Source organism: Piliocolobus tephrosceles, chromosome 16, assembly GCF_002776525.5.
Source record: "Piliocolobus tephrosceles isolate RC106 chromosome 16, ASM277652v3, whole genome shotgun sequence".
NCBI lineage: Eukaryota > Metazoa > Chordata > Mammalia > Primates > Cercopithecidae > Piliocolobus > Piliocolobus tephrosceles.
In genome coordinates this window covers 76,814,036-76,825,026 of record NC_045449.1, presented here as the reverse complement: position 1 = coordinate 76,825,026, position 10,991 = coordinate 76,814,036, and the positions used below count along the sequence as shown (strand labels likewise).

At 55.4% G+C, this 10,991-nt stretch overlaps 1 protein-coding gene across 13 annotated transcripts in view; it reads left to right on the top strand.

The window, feature by feature from the left end:
- The window catches only part of B3GNTL1 (UDP-GlcNAc:betaGal beta-1,3-N-acetylglucosaminyltransferase like 1), a 127,379-nt gene that overhangs the window by 90,548 nt on the left and 25,840 nt on the right, over positions 1-10,991 (top strand). For all 13 annotated transcript variants that reach the window (XR_002726734.1, XM_023194090.1, XM_023194089.1 and 10 more), the window contains one exon: positions 9,295-9,390. Coding sequence is in view for 12 of the 13 variants with exons in the window: in XM_023194090.1 (XP_023049858.1) it covers positions 9,295-9,390 (96 nt within the window). In the remaining variant the exon portion in view is untranslated. The remainder of the gene's footprint in view (positions 1-9,294; positions 9,391-10,991) is intronic.

Below are 10,991 nucleotides of genomic sequence, written 5' to 3'. Positions count from 1 at the left end.
GATGAGTGTGCATGTGGGTGTGGCGGGTGTACGTGTGGGTGTGTGTGCAGGTGTGCGTGAGGGTGTGTGTGTGGGTGTGCGTGTGGGTGTGCGTGTGGGTGTGGTGGGTGCGCGTGAGGGTGTGTGTGCGGGTGTTGCGGGTGCGCTTGAGGGTGTGGCAGGTGTGCGTGAGGGTGTGATGAGTGTGCGTGTGGGTGCGCATGCAGGTGCGTGTGCATGTCTGTGTGGTTGATCCATTCGTATCTGGCTAGACGCTGGGCCATTTCTACCTTGTGGTGAACAGCACTGCTGTGAACGTTGTTGTGTATTTTCTGTTGAGCCGTCTTCTCCGTTCTCTTGGGTGTCGACTGCGCGGAGTTGCTGGCTGTGTGTAATTCAGCTTCTTGAGGAACAGCCAAACCATCTCCACAGCAGCTGCCCCGTTTCACTTTCACCTCAGCAGTGCCCAAAGGGACCCATCTCTCTACATCCTGGTCAACACGTGTTACTTTGTAGATTTTTGTTTTATTTTTCATCATAGCCATCCTGACGCCCATGAAGTGGGTCTCCTGTGTCTTGGTTTTTGTTTCCTTGATGACTCGTGACGCAGAGCCCGTTCCATGTCCTCGGCCGTGTGTGGTCTTTGCGGATCTGTCTATTCATGGCTTTTGCCCTTTTTTAAACTGGATTTTTGTCTTTTTTGTTTGTTGTGTTGTAGGATTTCTTTATAGATTTTGGATACCAGAGCCCTATCGGAGCTATAACTTGCAAATATTTTTTCTCATGCTGTGGCATCTTTCCGCTGCACTGAGAGTGCCCTCTGAAGCACCAAGTTTGCATCCTGGCGACCTCCCGCTTAACACTCTTTTTCCCTTGGTTGCTTGTGCATTTGACGTCATATCCGAAGAACACGTACGCCTGTTTTTCTGAGAGTTTTGTAGTTTCTGCTCTTGTTTTTAGGTCTTTGATTCGTTCTCAGTTAGTTTTTGTGCAGTCGTCCCTCGGTATCCACCTGGGATTGGTTCCGGGACTCCCCATAGATACCAAATCCACAACGCTCAAATCCTTGATGTAAACGAGCTCAGATTCACGTGGCCTGGGCCTCGTCCTGCAGAAAAGACACGATGCTCTGCAGACTGGCAGGGCCGCAGCAGCCACGTGCGTTTCTTGGAGCGCTGCGCCATTGCAGGGCTGAGTGTAAACACAGAACGGTCCCTGCTTTGTCCAGCCCCCCACACAGCAGTAAGGCTCAGCGGCGGAAACCTGGCTCCTCAGCAGGGCATGGCTGGGCCCTCCCTTCTCGGCCCAGTCCACCAAGAACGGGACATGCCCGCCACGCCCCATGGCATCTGCGCTGAGTGTCCCAGTGTCTTCCCTTTTCCCAGTTCTGTGTGCAAAACCCTAAATAAGTCTTTTTCTTTTTTTCTTTTTTTTTTTTTTTTTTTGGATTGGAGGCTCCCTCTATCACCCGGGCTGAGTACAGTGGCACAGTCTCGGCTCACTGCAACCTCCACCTTCCGGGTTCAAGCAATTCTCCTGCCTCAGCCCCCTGAGTGGCTGGGATTACAGACGCACACCACCAAGCCTGGATAATTTTTGTATTTTTAGTAAAGACAGGGTTTCACCAGGCTGGCCAGGCTGGTCTCAGACTCCTGACCTCGGCCTCCCAAAGTGCTGGGATTACAGGTGTCAGCCACCACGCCAGGCCAAATGTGTCTTTTTTGCAAGGGCTATTATAATTTGGGGGGATCTTTATATTTTATATTTATTTGAAGTAAGTATTTATTTAAGAGAAAAAATATGTAAATATGTTTACCATCAGGACAGATATTTTAAGTGAAAAAAAACCACGTTAAAAGCTGTGTCTTGTGCATATTCTCTCACTTTAGGGAAGATTTTCACAGGATTTTTCTTGTGTTTTTAATTTGTTTTAAAATTTTCCAGTCCTGGGATTTAATCATTAAAAAGTGCTTGCTGAGAATTAACTTGAGTTTCACTAGACCTTGGTTGGAGAAGGAAGGGGAGAGTCAAGGGCAGGACCCCACCCTCCTTCCCAGAGCTGGCCGGGCCGGCCCCGCACCCCCGCACTGTTGGCCACCTCCGAGCCACCTCGAGACCCAGGGCCCTTCCTGTCGGAGCCAGAACTGAAACATCGGCTTTCCCCAGTGTGTCGGGGGGTGATTCAGGGCAAGTGTTGAGGAGGAAACCCCAGTTCGTGGTGGGGAGGTCACGCATGCAGTTCGAGGGGCGGTTGAAGGTCAAGGGTCAAGGGTCGAGGGTCCTGTTCCACTCCCGGGCCCGCACACACGCACACGCTGCCTGCACACATGGGCACATATGTACATGCAGAAGCACACACACATGAATGCACACGCTGCCCACACACACACGTGCACGCACACACTGCACACAGCACCAGACCCAGTACCCATGCCTGGAGGCAGCTGTGTCCCCCCCACCGCGTGTGCGCACTCTTCCTCTCTGTGTCCCCCCACTGCGGGTGCACGCTCTTCCTCTCTCGTTCACAGATATATGCACACACGGGCAGCACGCCCTGTCCCAGCCAAAGGAAGTGGTCACCTCCAGACCCCGTGCCTGGAGCCGGGCCGGCCCCTGCGCCCGGTGTGCACAGAAGGTGGCAGCCTGGCGGTGCCACGGGAGGCCCCTGGGGTCCGGGTGTGCATGGAGCACCCGGGGCTTTGAGCAGCGCAGTGCTTGCCTAGCTCCGAAGTGGTTCCTACCAAGAGAAGACGCGGACATGACCGCCCAGCAGCACTGTGCTGCCCAGTGAGGCTTCGCGTGCTGGGACGTGGTGCTGGCCGGGCTGCGCCAACCAGGCCCTGTAGCCACTGGCATGTGATTGACACCCAGAGTGTCTCGGGTCATCCCCCGGCCCTGCGCCGCGTCCTGCCGCAGAGTGACTCACATTCGGCTGTGTCTGCCGGCGACGTTTTGAAGTGCGAATCGCTCTTTCCTCAGGGGTCACTTCCTCTAACGAAAGCAGTGTTTGAGTCAACAGGGTGGCTTGGTTTGGCTGCAGACACTCTTGGAAGTCAGTTCTGTGGGGTTGCCGAGCCCTGCAAACACCTTCAGAGGGTCACTGGTCGTGGCCCTTTCTGTTCCGGCTTCGGAGGGGAAGCGCACAGACCTGGCCAGAGTGTTTGGCGCCATGGAGGGTGGTCAGCAGAAGCTTGTACGGGGCTGGGGAAGGGGATCTGGGGTCCTGCTCTCAGACACCTGCAAGCCCAGCTGTGAGCCGCCTGCCCACAGTGCGAGTTCACACCGCGGTCGTCGCAGGCCTGGCACGGTTGGGTGGGGGCAGGACCTGTTTACGGCGAATTCCCTGAGCCTCGGTTCCCCGGGGGCTGGACGAGTAGGCAGGCCCCTCGAGCGGTCTGTCTGCCGGACTGGGCCGCACTCCCGGGACAGGAATAGCTGTTCTGCCATTTGGGTTGGGTCTTCTGCGACTGGCAGGGGTACCCAGATGGTCACAGGTGTTTTAAATCGTCAGGGTCCTGTCTGCTTTGTGTCCTCCTATTAACGGACCATCAAGGCGTCTCCAGCTTTCGTTGTGGACTTGCCGTTTTCTCCTTTCAGTTCCTTTGGTCTCGGTGCAGCGTCTGTGCTTCCATTTCCTGTCCAGTGTGACCCCCAGGCCTGGGCCTGTGAGTGGGTGGTGGTCCCAAGGCTGTGCACCTGGCCCTGCCCACGCTGGCAGCCGCGGGAGCACACGAAGGCGTCAGAGCTCTGTGCCGTGCATGACACAGGGCCCCCTCCTTCAGGGGAGGGTTCCAGAACTCTCCAGCCCCTTCCTCCCGCCCACAGCCCCAGGTCCCTCTGGCCCCTGGAGTGTGGTGTGGTCAGGACGGAGGGCAGCGTAGCCCCCACGCCTCCTTCCCAGCCTTGGTTTCTGCTGGTCCTCGCCTTGGTTTCCTACTCGGAGGCCCCCGTCGCCGCCACGGAGCTGCCCCCACCCCGGCGCTTGCCCGTGCCTGGAGGACTCGCCGGGCGCCTGGCGGTCCAGGCGCAGCCCCTGGTGCCCTCCGCTGACCGAGCCCCTCCCTGGAGCCGGTGGAGCCCGTGTCCCCGCTCTGTCCTCGCCGTGTCCGTCACGTCCTTGTGCCCTCGTTTCGGGGTCGTTCTCACTAAAGGATGGATTGAGTTGTTTGCCGACAGATGCGTGGTTCTGTCCGGTGGAAGCACAGACCGGCCTGGGTGTAATTGCTGTGGTTTTTCCCCAAGAACCATTGACGTTTGACCCCAGCATGGCCGTGTGGGAGGTGCTGGGGTCTCAAGGGGACCCCTCGTGCACAGATGAACACCTCCCGCCGCGCTGGGTGAGCCCTCGCGGGAACACACTGCGCCCCACGAGGCCGGGCTGTGGAACGGACCCGCTGCCTTGGTTTCTCTCCTGCATCCTCCCTTGCCATGTGCTCTCTGCACACACCACACCCCTTCCGCTCTCCACCCTGGGTGAAAGCAGCCTGAGGCCCTCCCAAAGGCAGCTGCCCAGTCTTGGACATTCCCCCAACCAGAACCGTGAGCCGAATGTCCTGTCAGTGATGTTTTACCTTCTTGTTTTATACCAAGTCTCCGGAATGCCCTGTGTATTCCCACACACAGCTCACCTCAGTGAGGACCTGCCACAGCTCAGGGGCTTCAGCCACATGTGACCAGGGCACGGCCACACGGGGCGCAGAGGCCTCGCGTCGCGGCCACACTGGGCGCAGAGGCCTCGCGTCGCGGCCACACTGGGCGCAGAGGCCTCGCGTCGCGGCCACACTGGGCGCAGAGGACCTGGGTTTGGTTTTTCAGGTCGGCCTCACCACCGTGCAAACGGCGGAAGCTCCAGGTGTCCGGCTGCAGAGTAAACCTGCCAGAAAATGCTTCTGGATGTTTTGGCAAGCAGAAGTTGAAAACAGGAAGCTAAATTGTTGCTTTGTAATCGTGAAATCCGTTTTTCTGATGGTTGAGGGAAGGCTGTATTTGTCGGGGCAGATGTTTCACATTTGCTGGGAATGGCAGCCTCTCAGGGGCCTTGGGGCCCGTGTGGTATCCACTGACATGCCAAGCCCCCTGCCTGGAGCTGGCACCAGGTGCTGTGGCCTTGGCTGGCCTGGCTTCCAGGACCCCCTCAGGGCTCTTCCTGACGTCCCGGGGGCCACCCGTCTGGCAGGCACCCGCCCGTCACAACGCAGAGGCACCAAAGCTTTGACGTGCAGAATGTAGGATGCTCAAAATTATCCCATAGAACTGCGTTATTTCATTTTAAAACGTTCATTCCGAGAGTTTCCTTGGTGATAGCAAAGATTTTTGTAAAAAATTTTTGGCCAGGCACGGTGACTCACGCCCAAAGTCCCACAGCTTTGGGAGGCCAAGGTGGGTGGATCGCTTGAGCTCAGGAGTTCAAGACCAGCCTGGGCAACACGGTGAAACCCCATCTCAACAAAAAATACAAAACTTAGCAAGTTGTGCTGGTCCACACCTGTAGTCCCATCTTCTCAGGAGACTGAGGCAGGAGGAGCGCTTGAGCCACGGAGGTGGAGGCTGCAGTGAGCTGTGATCACGCCACTGCACTCCAGCCTGGGTAACAGCAAGACTCTGCATTAAAAAAAAAAGAAATTAAAAGATGGAGTCTTGCTATATTGCCCAGGCTGGTATCAGCACAGCACACTGTAGCCTCAAACTCCTGGCCTCAGGCGAGGCTCAAACTGCACCTCAGCCTCCGTGCTGGGACCACTGGCGTGTGCACCATCACACCGGGCTTTAAAATTTTTATTTCGGCCAGGGCAGTGGCTGACGTCTGTAATCCCAGCACTTCGGGAGACTGAGGCAGGTGAATCACTTGAGGCCAGGAGTTCAAGAGCAGCCTGGACAACATAGCAAAACCCTATCTCTACTAAAAATACAAAAATCAGCCAGGCGTGGTGGTGAACACCTGTAGTCCCAGCTACTTGGGAGGCGGAGGCTGCAGTGAGTAGAGATTGAGCCACTGCACTCCAGCCTGGGCGACAGAGCGAGACTGTCTCAAAACAAAACAAAATAAATTTTCTTTTCTTTTTTGTTTTTTGTTTTGTTTTTTTGAGACGGAGTCTCGCTCTGTCACGCAGGCTGGAGTGCAGTGGCACAATCTCAACTCACTGCAAGCTCCGCCTCCTGGGTTCAAGTGATTCTCCTGCCTCAGCCTCCCAAGTAGCTGGGACTACAGGCACCTGCCACTGCGCCCGACCAATTTTTATATTTTCTGTAGAGACGGGGTTTCACCGTGTTGGCCCGGCTGGTCTCGAACTCCTGACCTCAGGTGATCCACCAACCTCAGCCTCCCAAAGTGGTGGGATTACAGATGTGAGCCACCACGCCTGGCTAATTTTGTATTTTTTGTAAAGACGGGGCTTCTCCCTGTTGGCCAGGCTGGTCTCGAACTCCTGACCTCAGGTGATCCGCCTGCCTCGGCCTCCGAAAGTTCTGGGATTACAGACATGAGCCACCGCGCCCGGCCAACAAAACAAATGTTAAGGCTATGCCTTTGCCGTCAGGCCCAGGCACCCCCAGCTTCAGGTGCCCACAGGTGTGACGTCTGTCCCTGCAGGTTCGGTTAGAATTCCCACTCTTTTGGATTTCATGTAAGTGGAGTCACACCATGTGCACGCGTGACTGCCTCCCTTCACTGTCGCCAGACATCCCGCTGCCCTGACCGGCAGTTTGTTCCATGGGGTGCTGGTGAGGACTCCACTGGACTCACGGTACGGGCACCACAGGGCTTATCTGTTCACTGTTGATGGACATTTGGGGCTACTGTGCATGGAGCTGCCGTGAACACACACGGACGGTGCTGGACGGACGTGTCTGCATTTTTCTTGGGTGAATGTCCAGGACGGGACTGGCTGGCTGCGTGGAAGTCTGTGTTTACCTCTAAGACCCTGCTCTGCTCTGCAACGTGGCTGTGCTGTTTTCCTTCCCTTCAGCATGATGTGAGATTTTTACTTGGTGTTGTCAGTGTTTATTTTTATTTTTACTTTTTATATTTTAAGAGACAGGGTCTCCCTCTGTCGCCCAGGCTGGAGTGGGTGCCATGGTGCGATCACAGCTCACGGCAGCCTTGACTTCTGGAGCTCAAAGGACCCTCCCGCCTCAGCCTCCTGAGTGGCTGGGCCTACAGGCGAGCGTCACCATGCCCAGCTAATTTATTATTATTATTCTTTGTAGAGTTGCCCAGGCTGGTCTCATAGTCCTGGGCTCAAGCGATTCTCCCGCCTCAGCCTCCCAAAGGACTGGGATGGCAGGTGTGGGTCACTGTGCAGTATTTCAGTTTTTAAAACTGTAACAGTCCTGGAGGGCGCAGTGGTATTTCATTGCAGTTAGAATTTTGCTTCTCCATCTCTGGAATCTACAAACAGGTGTACGTAGCACCCCCACCCGCACAGTGTGACAGCCCAGAACGTCTCCAAACATTGCCACATGTTTCCTGGGGGCACATCAGCCCAGGTGAGGACCACGGTGCTGACGTGGGCCCGTCTTAACCAGCCGGCTTCCTCAGGATGGACGAGAACCAGAAAGTCTTTGGGCTTTAAAGGGATCCACCGTGAGACGAGGTTCTCAGCCGCTGTTTCTCCACCCGCTGTGCGTGCTCACACACACAGCACTTCAGGGACGTACTCAGATGCTGGCGTAATCTCAGTGTCGGTGATACGAAAACGTCACCACCTTAGCCACCCAAGAAAGAAGATGAAAGTGCTAATGAGTGAAAATGTCGTGGGCTCAATGGTGTCCCCCAAAAAGATATGTTGGTGTCCTCACCCCCAACCTCAGAATGTGGCGTTATTTGGAAACAAGGTCTTTGCAGATGCAAAGTTAAGATGAGGTTGTTGGGTGGACGTTCCCGCCGAAAGCTCATTTCACCGATGACCAGTCACGTAGAGCCTGTTTTCACGACCTAATCGTTTACGTCTGAGGAAGTGTTTTCAACCTCTCGCGTGTTTTTAACCCATTGCCTGTCTTCTTCTTAATGGGTGCTGAGGGTTCTTAGTGTTCGCTGAACGTGCGTCCTCAGTGAAATGCACGTATCGCAAATGCTTTCTCCCGGCCTGGATTATCTCTTCATTTTCTCTGCAGGTTCTTTCAAAGAACCAAAGATTTGGCTTTGACGGCATCTGGTTTATCCGTTTCTTCTGCTGATTTGAGCCTCCTGTGTTACCTGAGAAACTTCTGCCTACCCCGTAATCACGAATGTTCTCCTGGATGAGCTTGTGGCCTCTTTTGTGTTCAGCTCACTGAGGTCCGGTCTGAGGTTGGGAGTTTGCGTTTGGAGCCCGAGGCGAGGGTTGAGGCCGTTGTTTGTAAGGACCTCAGTGGGTCCTGTGCCATCTCTCATTTCCCCCACTGACGCCCTTGACATCTTCAGCAAACATCAAACCCCAGCCAGGCGGCTCTGCTTATGGTCTCTCTTGTGTTCCGTTTAGCTGTGTCTGCCCGTAAGCTGATACCAGTCAACCTTGATTACCATAGCTTTATGGTAAATCTTGAAACCTAGTCATGAAACTTCTCCAACTTCGTTCATGGTTTTCAAAATTGTTTTGGCTCTTCTAAGTCCTTTGTGTTTCCGTATACATTTTAGACTCTTCCGTGGAGCCAGGCATGGTGGCTCACACCTGTGATCCTAGCACTTTGGGAGGCTGAGCTGGGAGGATCGCTTGAGGCCAGGAGTTTAAGACCAGCCTGAGCAGCACAGTGAGACCCCGTCTCTACAAAAGAAATGTAGAAAAATGGCCAGGCATGGTGGTGTGCACCTGTCGTCCCAGCTACTTTGCACATTTGGTAGAATTCAGGGACGCTGTCTGGCGCTGGGCTTTTCTTTGTGGGGTCTTCTCTTGCCGCTTGCTTATTAGTGATTCATATTTTCTATTTCTTTTTGAGTCAGTTTTCATGGTTTACATCTTTCTAGGACTCATGTGTTTCATCCAAGTTATCTCATTATTCTCCATATCCTTTTATGCTATTTCATGTTTTTCTCCTGATTAAAAGTAGCGTGTTTACTTTGGATTTTCACAGAAAACTTTTCCATCTATCAGAAGCAGAGAGGAGTCCTTTTGGTGAGGCCTGCAGGTGGGACTGGGTTTGGCCGCTGGTCTCCCTTTGCCTCCTCCCCTCATCTCTCAGCCGTGGGGCCCACACACGTCCCCTTGAGTCCCTGTCCCTGTGGAGAAAGGACACAGATTCATCTGTCACTTTCTCATGATACTTTGCGGAAATAAACTGTAGGTTGTTTGTGACAAGCTGTTCTTTTCTGCTAACTCTGTCAATGTTCATTGCTCCTAGGTTTTCACCGCAAATGGTCCAACGGTGATCATGCCCACCTGGTTCTGTTCGCGGGCGTGGTTTTCCCACGTGGGCCCCTTTGACGAGGGAGGTCAGGTAAGGGCCGAGAGGCGGGAATCGGGTCCCTCCCCCGGGCTTGGGGCCCTGTCTTCTGTGTGTGGGCTCCGCACACTGGGCACCCTCCGCTCTGCCATGCCTCTGGGGCTCTGGAGAGTTAGGAAACCCCTGCCCCGGGGGTCCTCCCGGTGCCCCTCCTGGCACCCGCCAGCATCTCAGTTGTTTTGCTGAAAGCGGGGGGCTTCTGCGTGAAGGCTGTGGATGCCCCGGGCATCTGTACCTGACCTGCAGTGGCTCCAGGTGACCATCCTGGTTTAAAAGCTGTGTGTGGGAAAGCACAGGACACGGAAGCTGTTTGCAGAGCTGTCTCTGGGACAATAGAGGAAGAAGAGCCCATTCTTCTCACCGCGGTGCACCTGCAGGCGTCTGCGTCCCCGTCCTCCCCGTCAGGGTGCACCTGCAGGCGTCCGCGTCCCCGTCCTCCCCGTCAGGGTGCACCTGCAGGCATCTGTGTCCCCGTCCTCCCCATGGGGGTGCACCTGCAGGCATCTGTGTCACCGTCCTCCCTGTCAGGGTGCACCTGAAAGTGTCCATGTCCAGACCGGGCCGGCTCTAGCCTCTGCCTCCCTGTGGGGACTGAGGAGCCGAGGGCTGGGGTGTCACCAGCAGAGAGCTGGCCACATTTGCCCATGCTGGTCTCTAGTTGCAGGGAGACTGGACACAGAGACCAGTGGAGGGTCCTGGCACAGGGTTCCTGGGGTGTCCAGAGACCCCAGGCCAGTGACTTAAGATTTAGCCTCCACCTCCTACTCTTGTGACAGGGACCAAGTTCGTCTGTCCTGCTCTGAGCCTCGGCTTCCTCATCGGGACAACAGGGTCAGGCATTCCACAGCTCACGGGGCCACACCAGGGTCCCCACTGCCCCGCTACGTTGGACCCCGGCCTGGGTGGTCCCTCATTGTCCAGGTCTCTGGGGTGCAGATGGGGCAGAGCCGTGTTTTCCCAGGGTGGGGCAGGCTCTCAGCCTGCAGCTCCCCCATAATTAATCTCTGGGACACCGATGGCAGTGGGTACAGCTCCAAGCAGGTGCTGCCAGGAAGCGTGGCCGTCGCTGGGGCCTGCAGGAAGCTGTGTGGGAAATGGTAAACAGAAGATGTTCCATGGGAAACACTAATTTAAGGTTTTTTTTTTTTTTGAGACAGAGTCTCTCTCTCTCTCTCCCAGGCTGGAGTGCACTGGTGTCAGCCTCCTGGGTTCAGGCGATTCTCCTGCTTCAGCCTCCCGAGTGGCTGGGACTACAGGCACCCGCCACCACACCCGGCTAATTTTTGTATTTTTGTAAAGACAGGGTTTCACCATGTTGGCCAGGCTAGTCTCAAACTCCTGGCCTCAAGTGATCCGCTCGCCTCAGCCTCCCAAAGCACTGGGATCACAGGCAGGAGCCACCACATCCGGCCTGATTTCAGGATCTTATCATCCTTAAACCGTGGCCGAGCAGCCTCAGGATTCAGAAGTGCATGAGGCCGCAGCCTGGATGGGGAGCTCCTGGAGGAAAGGAAAAGCCCATCCCTCCCTTGTTCTGAGACCAGAGAGCAGGGCCGGGGATCAGAGATCAGGGCCAGGGGCCAGGGATCAGGACC